This window comes from Coregonus clupeaformis, unplaced genomic scaffold (genome assembly GCF_020615455.1).
Source record: "Coregonus clupeaformis isolate EN_2021a unplaced genomic scaffold, ASM2061545v1 scaf0043, whole genome shotgun sequence".
Lineage (NCBI taxonomy): Eukaryota > Metazoa > Chordata > Actinopteri > Salmoniformes > Salmonidae > Coregonus > Coregonus clupeaformis.
In genome coordinates, this window is record NW_025533498.1 from 393,780 (window position 1) to 413,456 (window position 19,677).

The window sequence follows — 19,677 nt, forward strand, 5'->3', positions numbered from 1 at the left end:
GGGTTGTAGCCATGCAGTGTCTATTTTGAATAAATAAGTAAATGGTTTTTCAGGAGTTTTCAGTGTTTTTTCCCAACTGTTTGTTACTGTAAGCCTCAAATTAGAATTTATATTGTGAGAGGGATTAATACTGTAAAAAGCACTGAGCTAATGAGCTAATGCCTCAAAAGTATTATAGTATTCAACACATGTACAAAACAAAAACAAAAGATGCCCAAACAATTGACTTAGATTTTTTGTATTTATTGCAATTACTAGTAATTCTATTTCATTAGAATACAGCACAATATATTCAACAAAATATTTCTGCAGTCCCACCCACCAACGAATTTCTGCCTACGCCCCTGCATTGGAGTAAATACCTTTGCTTTAGCCCCTATCAGTGAATTGGTGTTGGGTTGGTTAGCAAGTGATTTTGCAAACATTGCTACATTGCAGGCAAGCGCTGTTTCAAATTGTGTTTCATTGTGTGAATATGTTGACATCTAGTGGGAATACATAGATATTACAGGAACTCTCTACAACAGTGGTCAACATTTTTTCCTGTGACCCCACCCTATAATTAATTTCTTAGAAACGTGCATACAGTTTGTACGATTCAAAGGTGTCCATACTGTAAAAAGTTATTTATCTTTTGCATTCTCACAATTTATTAGCTATGATTTATTTGCAGGGATGACTTGCACTATTTTGCTGTGCCTACTCATGCTCATCTATGACATCTCTGAGTGGGCTTTTAGAAAACAAAAAAACTGTTGTCATGAATTGTGTATGTCAGACAATAAACTTTGTGTATTTGGCATATTTTGACATATATAATGTTTTCTATAGGCTATTTCAAATGTAGCCTAGGATAACATTATCTAGTCTATCTCAATTTATCACCATCCGCTTTCTAGACTAGCCTACCCTAAACATGTTTTAGTTTAATATATGTTAGGCATATAGGTAGCAGCCTACTACATAAAATATTTGTTGTCAGAAACCTGCTCTGAGCTCACCAATTGCCATTCTCCATCGTCAGCAACCTGCTCTGAGCCCACCAATTGCGGTTCTCCATTGTGTCCCTCACTCCATCCATCCATCTATGCTGGCTGGGAGAAGAGGGGGAGAATCACCCTGGTAGACTAGACTAGATGTAACATAGTAAACGTAAATCTGTGACACTCAAATGAGTATGATATGTTACGTTTGGAATGGTTACATAAGACAGATGGTTCCATAAAGCTAAAACAAATTAGGGTGGTTGGTCGGTGTGGATGGGTGGGCATATATGTGAATGTCTAGCAACCCAAAGGTTGCGAGTTTGAATCCCATCATGGACAACTTTAGCATTTTTGCCAATTAGCAACTTTTCAACTACTTATTCCTTTTGAGCTACTTTGCAACTACTTAGCATGTTAGCTAAACCTTCCCCTAACCCTAACCCTAACCTTAACCCTTTTAGCTAAGCCTTCCCCTAACCTTAACCCTTTTAGCTAACCCTTCCCCTTACCCTTACCCTAACCTTAACCCTTTAACGTAACTCCTAAACATAACCCTAACCTTAACCCTAACCCCTAACCCTAACCCCTAGCCTAGCTAACATTAGCCAGCCAGCTAATGTTAGCCACTTAGCCACCTAGCTAGAATTCGTAACATATCATATGTTTTACAAATTCGTACTTCAAATAAAATAAAATAAAATTATATTTGCCACATGCGCCGAATACAACAGGTGTAGACATTACCGTGAAACGCTTACTTACAGCCCTTAACCAACAATGTATTTATTTTTTAATAAAAAAGTAAAATAAAACATCATGGGGGGTGGGGGGGCAGTGCAAATAGTCCGGGTAGCCATGTTTAGCTGTTCAGGAGTCTTATGGCTTGGGGTAGAAGCTGTTGAGAAGCCTTTTGGACCGAGACTTGGCGCTCCGGTACCGCTTGCCGTGCGGTAGCAGAGAGAACAGTCTATGACTAGGGTGGCTGGAGTCTTTGACAATTTTGAGGGCCTTCCTCTGACACCGCCTGGTATAGAGGTCCTGGATGGCAGGAAGCTTGGCCCCAGTGATGTACTGGGCCGTACGCACTACCCTCTGTAGTGCCTTGCGGTCAGAGGCCGAGCAGTTGCCATATCGGGCGGTGATGCAACCAGTCAGGATGCTCTCGATGGTGCAGCTGTAGAACTGTTTGAGGATCTGAGGACCCATGCCAAATCTTTTCAGTCTCCTGAGGGGGAATAGGCTTTGTTGTGCCCTCTTCATGACTGTATTGGTGTGTTTGGACCATGATAGTTCGTTGGTGATGTGGACACCAAGGAACTTGAAGCTCTCAACCTGTTCCACTACAGCCCCGTCAATGAGAAAGGGGGCGTGCGCAGTCCTCTTTTTTTTCCTGTAGTCCACAATCATCTCCTTTGTCTTGGTCACGTTGAGGGAGAGGTTGTTATCCTGGCACCACAAGGCCAGGTCTCTGACCTCCTCCCTATAGGCTGTCTCATCGTTATCAGTGATCAGGCCTACCACTGTTGTGTCGTCGGCAAACTTAATGATGGTGTTGGAGTCGTGGCTGGCCATTCAGTCATGGGTGAACAGGGAGTACAGGAGGGGACTAAGCACGCACCCCTGAGGGGCCCCCGTGTTGAGGATCAGCGTGGCAGATGTGTTGTTACCTACCCTTACCACCTGGGGGCGGCCCGTCAGGAAGTCCAGGATCCAGTTGCAGAGGGAGGTGTTTAGTCCCAGGATCCTTAGCTTAGTGATGAGCTTTGAGGGCACTATGGTGTTGAACGCTGAGCTGTAGTCAATGAGTAGCATTCTCAAGTAGGTGTTCCTCTTGTCCAGGTGGGAAAGGGCAGTGTGGAGTGCAATAGAGATTGCATCATTTGTGGATCTGTTGGGGCGGTATGCAAATTGGAGTGGGTCTAGGGTTTCTGGGATAATGGTGTTGATGTGAGCCATGACCAGCCTTTCAAAGCACTTCATGGCTACAGACGTCAGTGCTACGAGTCGGTAGTCATTTAGGCAGGTTATCTTAGTGTCCTTGGGCACGGGGACTATGGTGGTCTGCTTGAAACATGTTGGTATTACTGACTCAGTCAGGGACATGTTGAAAATGTCAGTGAAGACACTTGCCAGTTGGTCAGCACATGCTCGGAGTACACGTCCTGGTAATCCGTCTGGCCCTGCGGCCTTGTGAATGTTGACCTGCTTAAAAGTCTTACTCACATCGGCTACGGAGAGCGTGATCACATAGTCATCCGGAACAGCTGGTGCTCTCATGCATGCTTCAGTGTTGCTTGCCTCGAAGCGAGCATAGAAGTAATTTAGCTCATCTGGTAGGCTTGTGTCACTGGGCAGCTCGCGGCTGTGCTTCCCTTTGTAGTCAGTAATAGTTTTTAAGCCCTGCCACATCCGATGAGCGTCAGAGCCGGTGTAGTACGATTCAATCTTAGTCCTGTATTGACTCTTTGCCTGTTTGATGGTTCGTCGGAGGGCATAGCGGGATTTCTTATAAGCGTCCGGGTTAGAGTCCCGCTCCTTGAAAGCGGCAGCTCTACCCTTTAGCTCAGTGCGGATGTTGCATGGCTTCTGGGGTATGTACGTACGTACGGTCACTGTGGGGATGATGTCATCGATGAACTTATTGATGAAGCCAGTGACTGATGTGGTGTACTCCTCAATGCTATCTGAAGAATCCCGGAACATGTTCCAGTCTGTGCTAGCAAAACAGTCCGGTACCTTAGCATCTGCGTCATCTGACCACTTTTTTATTAACCGAGTCACTGGTGCTTCCTGCTTTAGTTTTTGCTTATAAGCAGGAATCAGGAGGATTGAGTTATGGTCAGATTTGCCAAATGGAGGGCGAGGGAGAGCTTTGTATGCGTCTCTGTGTGTGGAGTAAAGGTGGCCTAGAGTTTTTTTCCCTCTGGTTGCACAGTTAACATGCTGGTAGAAATGAGGTCGAACGGATTTAAGTTTCCCTGCATTAAAGTCCAGGCCACTAGGAGCACTGCCTCTGGATGAGCGTTTTCCTGTTTACTTATGGCCTTATACAGCTCATTGAGTGCAATCTTAATGCCAGCATTGGTTTGTGGTGGTAAATAGACAGCTATGAAAAATATAGATGAAAACTCTCTTGGTAAATAGTGTGGTCTACAGGTTGTCATAAGATACTCTACCTCAGGCGAGCAAAACCTTGATACTTCCTTAGTATTTGATTTTGTGCACCAGCTGTTGTTTACAAATATACACAGACCGCCACCCCTTGTCTTACCGGAGTCAGCCGTTCTATCCTGCCGATGTAGCGTATATCCCGTCAGCTGTATGTTGTCCATGTCATCGTTCAGCCACGACTCTGTGAAACATAAGATATTACAGTTTTTAATGTCCCGTTGGTAGGATAACCGTAATCTTAGGTCATCTAATTTATTTTCAAATGATTGAACATTGGCTAATAGGATTGATGGAAGAGGCAGTTTACTCGCTCGCCGTCGGATCCTTACAAGGCACCCCGACCTACGTCCACGATATCTCTGTCTCTTTCTCCTGTGAATGACGGGGATTTGGGCCTTGTCGGGTGTCTGTAGGATATCCTTCGCGTCCGACTCGTTGAAGAAAAAATCTTCGTCCAATACGAGGTGAGTAATCGCTGTCCTGATATCCAGAAGCTCTTTTTGGTTATAAGAGACGATGGCAGAAACATTATGTACAGAATAAATTACAAATAACGCGAAAAAACACACATAATAGTACAATTGGTTAGAGGGCTGTAAAACGGCAGCCATTCTCTCCGGCGCCATCTTAATAGTACATTTTGTAATTCGTACCATATCATACATTTTACAAATTTGTAACATATTGTACATTTTGCAAATTCATAACATATAATACGAATTGTAATTCAGAACATATCATACGAAATGGGTGATGGACATTCACATGTTAATACATACCATACGAAACGTAACATTACATTTACATTTACATTTATGTCATTTAGCAGACGCTCTTATCCAGAGCGACTTACAAATAGGTGCATTCACCTTATAGCCAGTGGGATAACCACTTTACAATGTTTTTTTTTGTTGTTTTTTTTTGGGGGGTAGAAGGATTACTTTATCCTATCCCAGGTATTCCTTATTGAGGTGGGGTTTCAAATGTCTCCGGAAGGTGGTGAGTGACTCCGCTGTAACATATCATACTAAATAATTATTCTCGGATTTACATACTTAATAATACGAAATTATCTGAGACTAGGTTGCAGCGTTGGGTTGTGTTGGTTAAGTAGACTGGAACTAACCATTTTTTTCAATGGTGAACGGCCTGAGTGAACTATCTTCGTTTATCCACCATCTTTGACTATGTGGGGAGGGGGTGTCATGTAGAAATATCTTGCTTGTCAACTCCAAGTGGGTCATATGCCTCATATTTAGTTGTCTAGATTTTCCACGACTTTTAAATGTTGCATTGAATTGTGGCGTCATTTCCAATTGTTTAAGCAACACAAAAGATAGTATGCGCACCCCTGTAGATTATTAGATATGGGTGCTCTTCTTCTGGTGATGTAGGCCTATCCCAATGGGCACAGATGTCATTTCAACGTCTATTCCACATTGGTTCAACGTCATTTCATTGAAATGACACGGAAACAATGTTGATTCAACCAGTGTGTGCCCAGAGGGATGGCTCTGATAAAGCTGTGGCTTTCCCTGATCTAGCCTTCATAAAGATTATTAGGTTTAGCTATTTTATTTGGGATGAAATATAGACTACTGTTTTGAAATGAATAAAAACTATATTTTTAATAGCCAACCGACGCATAATTGTTGCCTTTAGGTTTATCAATACATGCAGAGATGACAGCCTCATGAGTCTAACATTTTGGTTCTGTGAGTGACATTTATCTACAATAGAATAATATTGTAGCTATGTACAGTGGGGAAAAACATTATTTAGTCAGCCACCAATTGTGCAAGTTCTCCCACTTAAAAAGATGAGACAGGCCTGTAATTTTCATCATAGGTACACGTCAACTATGACAGACAAAATGAGAAAAGAAAATCCAGAAAATCACATTGTAGGATTTTTTATGAATTTATTTGCAAATTATGGTGGAAAATAAGTATTTGGTCAATAACAAATGTTTCTCAATACTTTGTTATATACCCTTTGTTGGCAATGACACAGGTCAAACGTTTTCTGTAAGTCTTCACAAGGTTTTCACACACTGTTGCTGGTATTTTGGCCCATTCCTCCATGCAGATCTCCTCTAGAGCAGTGATGTTTTGGGGCTGTCGCTGGGCAACATGGACTTTCAACTCCCTCCAAAGATTTTCTATGGGGTTGAGATCTGGAGACTGGCTAGGCCACTCCAGGACCTTGAAATGCTTCTTACGAAGCCACTCCTTCATTGCCCGGGAGGTGTGTTTGGGATCATTGTCATGCTGAAAGACCCAGCCACGTTTCATCTTCAATGCCCTTGCTGATGGAAGGAGGTTTTCACTCAAAATCTCACGATACATGGCCCCATTCATTCTTTCCTTTACACGGATCAGTCGTCCTGGTCCCTTTGCAGAAAAACAGCCCCAAAGCATGATGTTTCCACCCCCATGCTTCACAGTAGGTATGGTGTTCTTTGGATGCAACTCAGCATTCTTTGTCCTCCAAACACGACGAGTTGAGTTTTTACCAAAAAGTTCTATTTTGGTTTCATCTGACCATATGACATTCTCCCAATCCTCTTCTGGATCATCCAAATGCACTCTAGCAAACTTCAGACGGGCCTGGACATGTACTGGCTTAAGCAGGGGGACACGTCTGGCACTGCAGGATTTGAGTCCCTGGCGGCGTAGTGTGTTACTGATGGTAGACTTTGTTACTTTGGTCCCAGCTCTCTGCAGGTCATTCACTAGGTCCCCCCGTGTGGTTCTGGGATTTTTGCTCACCGTTCTTGTGATCATTTTGACCCCACGGGGTGAGCTCTTGCATGGAGCCCCAGATCGAGGGAGATTATCAGTGGTCTTGTTTGTCTTCCATTTCCTAATAATTGCTCCCACAGTTGATTTCTTCAAACCAAGCTGCTTACCTATTGCAGATTCAGTCTTCCCAGCCTGGTGCAGGTCTACAATTTTGTTTCTGGTGTCCTTTGACAGCTCTTTGGTCTTGGCCATAGTGGAGTTTGGAGTGTGACTGTTTGAGGTTGTGGACAGGTGTCTTTTATACTGATAACAAGTTCAAACAGGTGCCATTAATACAGGTAACGAGTGGAGGACAGAGGGAGCCTCTTAAAGAAGATGTTACAGGTCTGTGAGAGCCAGAAATCTTGCTTGTTTGTAGGTGACCAAATACTTATTTTCCACCATAATTTGCAAATAAATTCATTAAAAATCCTACAATGTGATTTTCTGGAGAAAAAAATTCTCAATTTGTCTGTCATAGTTGACGTGTACCTATGATGAAAATTACAGGCCTCTCTCATCTTTTTAAGTGGGAGAACTTGCACAATTGGTGGCTGACTAAATACTTTTTTCCCCCACTGTATGCATCCTGCATTTTAATTGATACAATTACTCAGGTATTTGGAATAATGCTCCATATAACAGTGTTTGAATGTGTGACTCCCTGAAAACACACCACTTCGATACAGCTATGATCGGAAGTGACTTTTTGTAGCAGGATAGGATAGCATTTTTGCTAACCCTAACCCTTTTCCTAACCTTAACCTAATTCTCATAGCCTGCCACATTACTTCTCCTAACCTGTTACAAAAAAGTCACGTCCGGTCGCAGCTGTATCTCATTTGAATGCCAGTGTCACAAGCCGTGTCACAGTCCTTTATTTTAAAAAATGGTCAGTGTTATCCGGAATCATTGGGATGTCCCTACCCCCATTGAAGTCGACATTTTAAATGGTTAAGGTAAGGGTTAAGGTTAGTATTAGGGTTAGGGTTAGGGTAGGGGTTAAGGTAGAGTGGCCAAGGAGTGGCCATATACGTAAAATCTAATTTCTTTCCGTCCCAATCTTTAAATATTTCTGTTCCCATACATTTGAGCTCCTGGTTGTAGATGTGTCCATAAACCAGAATACACATTTATTTGTTGCTGGGATTTACCATCCCCCTGTTGCCATGGCGGATGCTATTGGTTCTATATCTGAGTGTTTAACACCTTTTCTGTCCTCGGAGTTGGTCATTTTAGGGGATTTTAATCTGGATTGGCTATCCCTCAGATTAATTTAAGAGTATATGCATTGATTTGAATCTGACTCAATTTATCTCAAAACCCATACGGCTAAATGTGAAAAACCCTGTTAACTCCTCATTGATTTATATAATTCCTACTAATAACCCACATAAATATTTGTCTAGTGGAGTATTTGCAGATGATTTCAGTGATCATTGTCCCATACTATGTATTAGAGATACGAAACAGCAAAATACTAATACTCGTTTAATTAAGAAGAGACTTATCTTATAAAGTTTTATCCTCAAGGTTTTTAAATGACATGTTCTACTCTGATTTAGTCACTGTCTCTTGTATTCCTGACCCTCATTTGGCTCTAGAAAATGTATCCTCCATATTTATCCCTCTGGCAGATAAACATGCCCCTTTTAAACAATTCAGAGTCAAAGATTTTCTGAGCTATCTGAGCTCATTCAGATGAGAAATCAGGCCTGGGCCAAAGCAAGGAAAACTGACTCTGTAGTGGATTGGCAATCTTTCAGACAATTGAGAAACAGATGTACTATCCCAATTAAGAAAGCTATATCAAGCTACTTTTTAAGCTCTATCTCTGACTGCTGGTGATCCTTCAAATTTTTGGAAAACAGTAAATGCACTGAAGCGCACAAATTCCTCTTCTTCCCTGCCTAAGCAAGTTCTGTCTGACTCTGGTATCCTAACTGAGAAGAATGGGATAAAAAGTATCATTTTTTATCTTGGCAGGCTTTTTATTTGAGAGAAACTTAATTGGCCCTGGTCAGTCAATCGACTGCTCTTCCCACTGCTAGCATCTAGCTGACTTGACGGTTAACCCGCCAACTTCTAGTGAATCTTTGTTTTCATTTCAACAATTTACTATCTGTGATGTGCTAGATGCATTGTTTAAGATTTATGTTTTAAAAAATCCACTGGGGCTGGTATGCTTAACTCATTTTTGCTGCAGCTCTCTGTCCCCCCTGATTGCTGAATCATTAACCCATATTTGTAACCTGACGATTATATCTAGTAATATCCCCAAGGTTTGGAAGGCAGCCCATTTATTCCCACTTCACAAAGGTGTTGACCCTTGTGACCTAAATAATTATTGCCCTATTTCTAAACTTTCTTGCCTAGATATAATATTATAATCATTAATTAATTCTCAGCTAAGATCCTTCTTATCTTTGAAATGTATTCTAAATGTACATCAGTAGGGTTTTAGACCAGGTCATAGCACTATCTCTGCTGCCTAATGGCGTATTATTATATTATTAGTTATAAATGATGTGATTAACAACATTGTGCTGCCCTCTTCATTGGCCTGTCAAAGGCTTCCAATACTGTTGATCACTCACTGCTAATTCAGAGGCTTTCCTCAATTGGCCTAGACCAGGCTGCATGTAACTGGTTTAAAAATTACTTGACAGATAGAACTCAATGTGTACTTACTGATGGTGTTAAATCAGGTTTCTTTGATATTACGAAAGGTGTCCCGCAAGGGTCAATTCTGGGTCCTGTACTTTTTACTGTTTACATTAACAGTATCGACTTTTCTGTAAAAAAAATGTAACCTGCACTTGTATGCCGATGATACTGTTGTGTACGTTTTTGCCCCCACGGTTGACCAGGCGCTATCTGAACTACAGTCTGCCTTCATTGTACTGCAAAAAAAATATCTACCTGAAATTAGTATTGAATGCAGATAAAACTAAGTATATGTTGTTCTCTAGAGCGCATAAAAATAACAAATTTAAGCACACAGTGCCTTCAGAAAGTATTCAGACCCCTTGACTTTTTCCACATGTTATTACGTTACAGCCTTTTAAAAAAATGGATAAAAAAAACAAAAATTCTCAGCAATCTACACACAATACCCCATAATGACAAAGTGAAAACAGGTTTTTAGAAATCTTTGCAAATGTATTAAAAACTAAAAAACAGAAATACCTTATTTACATAAGTATTCAGACCCTTTGCTATGAGATTCGAAATTGAGTTCAGGTGATCATTGATCATGCTTGAGATGTTTCTACAACTTGATTGGAGTCCACCTGTGGTAAATTAAATTGATTGGACATGATTTGGAAAGGCACACACCTGTCTATATAAGGTCCCACAGTTGACAGTGCATGTCAGAGCAAAAACCAAGCCATTAGATCGAAGGAATTATTCGTAGAGCTCCGAGACAGGATTGTGTCGAGGCACAGATCTGGGGAAGGGTACCAAAACATTTCTGCAGCATAGAAGTTCCCCAAGAACACAGTGGCCTCCATAATTCTTAAATGGAAGAAGTTTGGAAACACCAAGACTCTTCCTAGAGCTGGCCGTCCGGCCAAACTGAGCTATCGGGGGAGAAGGACCTTGGTCAGGGAGGTGACCAAGAACCCAATGGTCACTCTGACAGAGCTACAGAGTTCCTCTGTGAGAGACCTGAAAATAGCTGTGCAGCAACGCTCCCCATCCAACCTGACAGAGTTTGATGTCACATAGGTTGATACATTGCTATGTTTTCATTTATAAAGCCCTTTTCCAAAAATTCCCACTGTACCTAACATCTTTACAACATGTTTGACACTTACCACACCCGGTCTCAGGGATGGCTAACTCTGGAAATTCCTTTGGTCTCTACTGAGTTAGATAAATCAGCTTTTAGTTTTCTTGCACCTTATTTGTGGAACAGTCTTCAAAATGTTCTTTAATTTGATGTTTTGATGCCCCTAGGGCAATCCAGAAAGTTGAATGAGGACCTTATTACTGATGAATGTGTTTGTTTTTTATGACTGTGTTTTTCTTTCTGCTTGCATTTTGTATTTATATTTTGATGTGTGTATTTTCTGTAACTTGGTGTCAGTATGACTCCCTGATAAAATAAAGGTTAAATAAATAAAAATAAAAAGGTTAGGCTGTGGGTTTAGGGTAGGCACTTCCAAAGGATTCTTGATAGCACTGACCACCAACAAATCGTGATGTTTGAGGACCACTGTTCCGGTTCAGGAAAAAGATGGCGGAAGTGGATGCTGAGTTCAAATCAAGCTGCGTGTTGAGCAAAGTTGGTGAAATCGAATGTTCTGAATGGACAACCGTAGTAGTGAAAACTGGAACAAAAAGGAAATTGTCTAAAATTGGATACGTGTATGATAATGAATCGCTTCTTATTGGGATGCGTTTGTTGAGTAAGGATGTAAATTATATGTTGGAAACCCGTTTGAGGTCTTGAAAATGGTGAAGTATGCGCTGGGAAAAGTGGAGTCTGTCAGAGTGACCAGGAGTGGTCTTATTTTGATTAATTGTATTTCTGAAGAACAGAGGAAGATTGCAGTGAGCCTCAAAATAATCAGAACAACAGAAGTTTTGTGTTTTGAACTTCGGAGTAGAGCACCCGTCAAAGGAGTCACCTCAGGGGTGACGACGGATATTCAGGTTGAATACCTGAAGAAAATTCCTGGTGTGGTTGGTGCCCGGCATCTGACCCGCTGGGTGAATGGAGAAAAATAAGAAAGTCTGTCGTTCCTGTTGTATTTTAATAGAGAGCAAATACCTACGCATGTGAAGCTTGGTTATGTAAGATACACAGTAAGAGCTTCGTCCCCAAACCATTTCAGCGTAAGAATTGTAAAGGATTTGACCATGTTTCAAGTGTGTGCAGACGGACAGAGTATATTGAAGAACGGTGTGTAGGTAGGACAACGGTGTTGCAATTCTGGTGGGGATCTTGACCCCGAGTTCCTGGAGTGCCCTGTAAGGGTGAAGGAGATTGAGGTGGCAAAAGTTAGAGCGGTCAATCGAATCTCCTATGTGAAGGCGATTAAAAAAGAACTGAGAAAACAAGTGATGCTAGAGAAGATATGGTAGTGGACGCACCACAGCCTGTTGTAAATGTTTGCTGCCAGTCAAAAGATACCGTGTATTAAAAAGGTGGATTTTGTGGCATTCATTGCCACAGTTATAAACTGTACGGCACAAGTCTCAAAGAAGTCTAAGAAACTGGACATTATTGTGGCTGCGACAGAAACGTTTTTGGGACTTAAGGATTTTACATCTGAAGACTTGCAAGGGGTACTGGCACCTGAAGACCCGCCCTCCCAGGTTCCTCTTGAACCTGTGTAGGGATCAGATCTGTTTTATTTATTTTTAATAAAATTTATTTGAAGTAGTTTTTATTTTTATTTTTTTGGTAGTTTTTTGGGGGGTATTTTGTTCCATTTTGAGGAATCCTGTTTCCATACATTGTGCGATCGCCAATATACGATAGAAGAAGAAGAAGAAGAAGAAGAAGAGTGATGCTTTTCCCATAATGCATTGCAATGCCAACGTAGGCAAATCTGCCATCAGCTAGCGTTCGTAGCTCTTCTCAATGGATGTAATTTGAGCTGACACATATTTTCCATACATTTTAACTCCACGTCTTTAGCAAAAAGCCATATCGAACTAAGCAACTCAGACGCTTTCTACATTACCCAGCCTGGTAAGAGACTAGCAGTAGCACAGTAGCTAACATCAGCTAGCTAGCTACCGGCGTTATCCAGACGGCGCTCCAGATACACAATATATCATACATAGACTATTGAATGTCATTCAGGTTTCTAGTTGCTGTCAGTTCGTATTTTCATTGTTTTCGAATATTGTTGATTATTTAGCTAGATAACTAGCTATGGCTTTCAAAGCCTGTCCAAGGCTGCCTAAATTAGCCGCTTGGTAGCTAGCTAGTGCCTGGTGCTTTGATGGCTCGGTGATAAGAGATAAATGGGACGTGATTTCTGTGTAAGATTGCTAATGATTACTATCTTTCAGTGTCAGTCAAAATGGCAAGCCCAAGGACTAGAAGAGTTTTGAAGGAAGTGAGAACTCAGGAGGAAAACAACGTGAGTAACTACTGTTGGATAGCTAACGACAATAGCTTGCTGTTTGAGCAGTATAGCCAAAGATACAGTGCCTTCGGAAAGTATTCAGACCCCTTGACTTTTTCAACATGGACGTTACAGCCTTATTTTAAAATTGATTGAATTTTTTTGATTGAAATCCTCAGCAATCTACACACTACCCCATAATGACACAGTGAAAACAGTTTTTTAGAAATTGTTGCTAATGTATTAAACATTACAAACATAAATACCTTATTTACAGAAGTATTCCGACCCTTTGCAATGAGACTCGAAATTGAGTTCCGGTGCATCCTGTTTCCATTGATCATCCTTGAGATGTTTCTACAACTTGATTGGAGTCCACCTGTGGTAAATTCAATTGATTGGACATGATTTGGAAAGGCACACACCTGTCTATATAAGGTTCCACAGTTGACAGTGCATGTCAGAGCAAAAACCAAGCCATGAGGTCGAAGGAATTATCCGTAGAGCGTCGAGACATGATTGTTGTCGAGGCACAGATCTGGGGAAGGGTACCAAAATATTTCTGCAGCGTTGAAGGTCCCCAAGAACAGTGGCCTCCATCATTCTGGACTAAGTTAAATTAAACTGAGCAATCGGGGGAGAATGGCCTTGGTCAGGGAGGTGACCAAGAAACTTATGGTCACTATGACAGAGCTCTGGAGTTCCTCAGTAGAGATGGGAGAACCTTCCAGAAGGACAACCATCTCTGCAGCACTCCACCAATCAAGCCTTTATGGTAGAGTGGCCAGACGGAGGCCACTCCTCAGTAAAAGGCACATGACAGCCCGCTTGGAGTTTGCCAAAAGGCATCTAAAGACTGTCTGGTCTGATGAAACCAAGATTGAACTCTTTGGCCTGAATGCCAAGCGTCACGTCTGGAGGAAACCTGGCACCATCCCTATGGTGGTGGCAGAATCATGCTGTGGGGATGTTTTTCAGCGGCAGGGACTGGGAGACTAGTCAGAATCGAGGCAAAGATGAACTGAGTAAAGTACAGAGAGATCCTTGATGAAAACCTGCTTCAGAGCGCTCAGGACCTCAGACTGGGGCAAAGGTTCACCTTCCAACAGGACAACGACCCTAAGCACACAGCCAAGACAACGCAGGAGTGGCTTCGGGACAAGTCTTTGAATCTCCTTGAGTGGCCCAGCCAGAGCCCGGACTTAAACCTGATCGAACATCTCTGGAGAGACCTGAAAATAGCTGTGCAGCAATGCTCCCCATCCATCCTGACAGAGCTTCAGGATCTGCAGAGAAGAATGGGAGAAACTCCCCAAATACAGGTGTGCCAAGCTTGTAGTCATACCCAAGAGGACTTGAGGCTGTAATCGCTGCCAAAGGTGCTTCAACAAGGTACGGAGTAAAGGGTCTGAATACTTATGTAAATGTAATATTTCCATATTATAAACATTTCTAAAAACCTGTTTTTGCTTTGTCATTATGGGGTGTTGTGTGTAGATTGAGGGGGGGGGGAAACAGTTGATTCAATTTTAGAATAAGGCTGTAACCTAACAAAATGTGGAAAAAGTCAAGGGATCTGAATACTTTCTGAAGACACTGTATATATCTAACCCAAGATGGTTCATCCATGTCTTTTTCAATGGGAGTAAATGAAGCATAGTGGGCAGAACAAGCAAGGAGGTGGGCAGAGCCAAGCACGACCAAGCGAGATCCTATTGGCATGTTCTGGCATGTATTTGCATATTTCTGTTAGGGAACACCTTCACTGTGAAGTGCATGTGTGCAATAGAGTGGTGTGGAGGAGGAGTGTCCAGAAGCGACTTCGCCATATTTTCTGGATTCAGGTTCACTCAAACATAGTTTTAAGCTTTGTTTTACTATTGACGGTTACAGCTGATTTTGGGAATGTATATCGATTTGCTCTCCTTAAATATTTGTAATCTGATGTATTCGTTTGTCACTTTAATTGTTTAATCCAACTTTTCGCCACTAGCTCCTGATATCACGGTATAAGAACTACAATCGGTGTCTTAAATTAGCCTAGTGTGCATGTGCACCCAGATATATCCTGTCCCAAGTTTGTTTTCCCTGGCTAAACTAGCTGGCTAGCTGAACTATGTTAGTTTTCGTCCTCATTACCAAACTTTATAAATACTGGACCCTCAACTTCAAAACTCCTTTGCTAGTTATACAATCATGTAACAAAGAAATTAGCTGGAAAGAAACTGGAAAAATATTTATTGTTTTGTTGAAAAGTCATGACTGGTTCGAGCTCTCTGTCATAAGACAACTGTGGCGAAGGATACCATTGCTACTTAATGTGGATCCAAGTTAAGTTTTGAGACCCATTGGCGTAGGGTAGGCTTGGGCGGTATCCAGATTGTCATACCTTCATACCGACCTTGTGCCATACTGGGATATTCAGTAATACCGGAACTAAACACAAGGGGGGCTTTTTTCAAACCCCACTGATACTCTGTAATCCAAAGGTTAGCAATGCTAACAAGTACATGTAGAATCTCATAGAGAATGCTAACTAAATGCCAATGAATGCATTGTGAACATTTTATACAGTCTCTGACCTAAAGTATACAAGTAACTAAAAAATGCTACTCACAGTTTGCTACATGCACAAAACAAATATTAGACAGCAAGTCTCTTGATCCAGGAGGGGATTCTCTGCTGTTACCAAGCAAATGCTTGATTTTGGAAGAAGCTAACCACTTAGCTTAATAGCTATTAAATTAACAAACCAAATGCACAACTGCAGAGCAATTAGCACATTTTAAACAGGTAACTTAATAGTTATAAGATATCTAGCTGGCTAACATTTAGTTGTGAATTCCATACTGTAACTAGATCACCTGGCACATGCTGCACAACAGTGAGTGACTCACAAGGTTCCGGTCTCGTTTTTGTGTGCTTGTAAACAAACACCAAGTGACTGGGGACTACCAGTAAGCTTCATAAGGAAAAATTGTGTGACAGGTGAAATAAAGAATGCAATCTTTATCTCCTAACATATTGCACAATTTGACTGCAGGTATTTAATTAAAAAGTATGTACAAATATTCACATTTATTTAAAAAAATTCAAGTAAATAGTTTTGACGATATTGAAAACCCATCCCGTCGCTTTTTCTAAATACCACGGTATACCGCCCAAGCCTAGCGTAGGGTTAGCTGGACGTTTCTGACTGGTCTAGGAACTGTGACAGTGGGCAGCCTCTCCCCACTTGGTTCGATGGGATATGTAGGGGATTTGCCAACACAGCCAGATATGTACACAGTTAAGGCTTGGCGACATGTTGAAGTAATTTGAATTTGATGTTTTTGCAAGATATTCCAAATGCCTGTATCAGAAATATCAAGGTTTTTGTATTTTTTTGTTTTTATGAACGTTTATGTCCGCTTGTTCTCATGTCTTTTTGGTCTCGTGTCCTTCGCTCCTTCTGTGCTGTGTGCACCTTCCCATTTAAATAAAATAAAATAAATAAATTGGTCATTTAGCAGACGCTCTTATCCAGAGCGACTTACAGGAGCAATTAGGGTTAAGTGCCTTGCTCAAGGGCACATCGACAGATTTTTCACCTAGTCGGCTCGGGGATTACAACCAGCAACCTTTTGGTTACTGGCACAACGCTCTTAACCACTAAGCTACCTGCAGCCCTATTTACAGCAGAGACCTGAATATAATGACGAGATGCTCATGTCGCCGCACTATCAATGGAAGTCGTTGTCCCGAAGGCGGGGCGTTTTTGCAGAGGTCTTAGTTGTGCAATTTTACATCTCAAGTGAACAAATGTGCATGAAAACGAGTGTCTCGTTGAATGAAAACAAACACTACTGTTGACCAATCACCGAAGGGGCGTAGACTTCGGCCACCAAACTTCGACTTGCCTCAATACATTTTTTGGTTAATAATATATAAATAATATGCCATTTAGCAGACGCTTTTATCCAAAGCGACTTACAGTCATGCGTGCATACATTTTTTTTTGTGTATGGGTGGTCCCGGGGATCGAACCCACTACCTTGGCGTTACAAGCGCCGTGCTCTACCAGCTGAGCTACAGAGGACCAACAAAACGAACAACAACGTCACAATGTTATCATATTATCTGCACAAACTGTTTCAACTGGGAAGCATGCGACAGGCTTTAAACAAACAAAAACGCCACAAATTTGTCATACAGACTCTCAGACCATGAGAAACAAGATTCTCTGGTCTGATGAGACCAAGATTGAACTCTTTGGCCTTAATGCCAAGTGTCACATCTGGAGGAAACCTGGCACCATCCCTATGGTGAATCATGGTGGTGGCAGCATCATGCTGTGGGGATGTTTTTCAGCGGCAGGGACTGGGAGACTAGTCAGGATCGAGGAAAGCTGAACGGAGCAAAGTACAGAGAGATCCTTGATAAAAACCTGCTCCAGAGCGCTCAGGACCTCAGACTGGGGTGAAGGTTCACATTCCAACAGGACAACGACCCTAAGCACACAGCCAAGACAACGCAGGAGTGGCTTCGGGATAAGTCTCTGAATGTCCTTGAGTGGCCCAGCCAGAGTCTGGACTTGAACCCGATCGAACATCTCTGGAGAGACCTGAAAATAGCTGTGCAGCAACGCTCCCCATCCAACCTGACAGAGCTTGAGAGGATCTGCAGAGAAGAATGGGAGAAACTCCCCAAATACAGGTGTGCCAAGCTTGTAGCGTCATACCCAAGAAGACTCGGTTGTAATCGCTGCCAAAGGTGCTTCAACAAAGTACTGAGTAAAGGGTCTGAATACTTATGTAAATGTAATATTTCCTGTTTTTTCTTTGTCATTATGGGGTATTGTGTGTAGATTGATGAGGAAAAAAAACAATTGAATCAATTTTAGAATAAGGCTGTAATGTAACAATGTGGAAAAAGTCAAGGGGTCTGAATACTTTACAAATGCACTGTATGTGTGAACTGTTTTGACTGGGAAGCATGCGTCACGCTTTAGTCACTACTTGATTGCCCAAGGCAGGGCAGGGCCTAGGCTGAACTAGCTAAAGTTTTATATGGACACTGGAGTTAACCATAGCTAAGGCTGAACAATCTCTGCTGATATATTCAATGTGATAATTGTCCAGTGTCCACATTCACTTTTTCAATATCGACAACGACATCAAATAGACAACAATTCCCCCTCCTTTTCTCAGCTTTGCTTTGAGTGTGGGGGCTTCAACCCTCAATGGGTTAGTGTGACCTATGGGATCTGGATTTGTCTGGAGTGTTCTGGCAAACACAGAGGCTTGGGAGTACACCTTAGGTGAGTAACTTCAAAGTTCCAAAAGGACAATTTTGCTGATTGTGTTGGGAGTTATGCTTGCCAGCAGAGGCTTGTCTATGTGCATGAATGTCAAAATCCTCTCTTATCCTGGATAAATTGTTTATTGCTTTCAGCCATGCTCTTCTAAGATGATGATTAGCAGTTATATTCTTTGTTAACCCACCATACCCAGCAGCCATTGACAGTTCTTCTTTCCTGACTGTTAGTCAGTGTGTTTGGAAGAATTGAACCCCCGATGTGATCTCTGTACTTTAGCTTTGTGCGCTCTGTTACCATGGACAAGTGGAAGGACATTGAGCTGGAGAAGATGAAGGCGGGAGGGAATGGAAAGTTCCGTATGTTTCTGGAACTCCAAGATGATTACGATGCCACCTGGACCATGCAGGACAAATATAACAGCAGAGCTGCTGCACTTTTCAGAGACAAGGTGAGGAAGCCTCACTCTCATGAGTCATAATTTAATGGTAATGCTCTGCACAATTGCCGGGGACACTCCAAATGTCCATTTATGGATTTCCAATGCTAATATCAGACAGGACGTATAAAATGGTCTCACTCACTTAATTCCATGCCTCTGTATTCCATTGACAGGTTGCAACCATTGCAGAAGGGAAGGAGTGGTCTATTGAAACTTCCTCTGTCAAGGACTGGACTCCACCTCAGCCCAAGACAGGACTTTCGTCGTCTCGTCGGTAAGTAGGGCTGGGCGATATATTTAATTCAAATTTGTTTTTGCATGATATTCCAAATACCTGTATTGGAAGAATCAAGGTTTTGTGTAGTTCATTTTTCTGAGCGTTTATGTCCACATGTTCTCATGTTGTCTTTTTGGTTTTGTCTACTTCGCTCCTTCTGTGCTGTGTGCACCTTCCCATTTACACCAGAGATCTGAATATAATGACGAGATGCTCATGTCTCCGCACTATCAATGGAAGTCGTTGTCCCGAAGGCGGGAAGGCAGGCGACAAGCTTAGGTCCAAAATAAGCCCATATAAATGCATTGGACATATTTTTGACTGATTTATGGTGAGAGTGAAACCTCATGGGTTCGTATGGTCATGAAAATCCTGGAAAAGTCATAGAATTATTACATTTTGTTTTCCAGGCCTGAAAAAGTTTAGCAAAATTATAAAATCCGAAAAGGTCTGGAAATGAATGTAGTAAATTTCCGTTCATGTAATTTATTTAAGCACCGTTTTTATCAATCAAATAAATTATCAACACATCAGCCAGGATCAGAATGGCACTTTGCAAGTGTGCAAGACGAGTGGGGCTGTTGCTTAAAGGCGTCCGCATTCTTTCCAGCCGAAACAATTCGGAAGAGTTTG

General features: G+C 41.8%; 1 protein-coding gene across 8 annotated transcripts in view; it reads left to right on the forward strand.

The window, feature by feature from the left end:
- The first annotated feature begins 12,476 nt into the window (after positions 1 to 12,476).
- Positions 12,477 to 19,677, forward strand: part of LOC121577788 (ADP-ribosylation factor GTPase-activating protein 1) — a 33,931-nt gene continuing 26,730 nt past the window's right edge. For all 8 annotated transcript variants that reach the window (XM_041891674.2, XM_041891675.2, XM_041891678.2 and 5 more), the window contains exons 1-5: positions 12,477 to 12,647; positions 12,974 to 13,044; positions 18,219 to 18,328; positions 18,605 to 18,776; positions 18,941 to 19,041. In XM_041891674.2, coding sequence (XP_041747608.1) covers positions 12,985 to 13,044; positions 18,219 to 18,328; positions 18,605 to 18,776; positions 18,941 to 19,041 — 443 coding nt within the window. In that variant the 5' untranslated portion in view covers positions 12,477 to 12,647; positions 12,974 to 12,984. The remainder of the gene's footprint in view (positions 12,648 to 12,973; positions 13,045 to 18,218; positions 18,329 to 18,604; positions 18,777 to 18,940; positions 19,042 to 19,677) is intronic.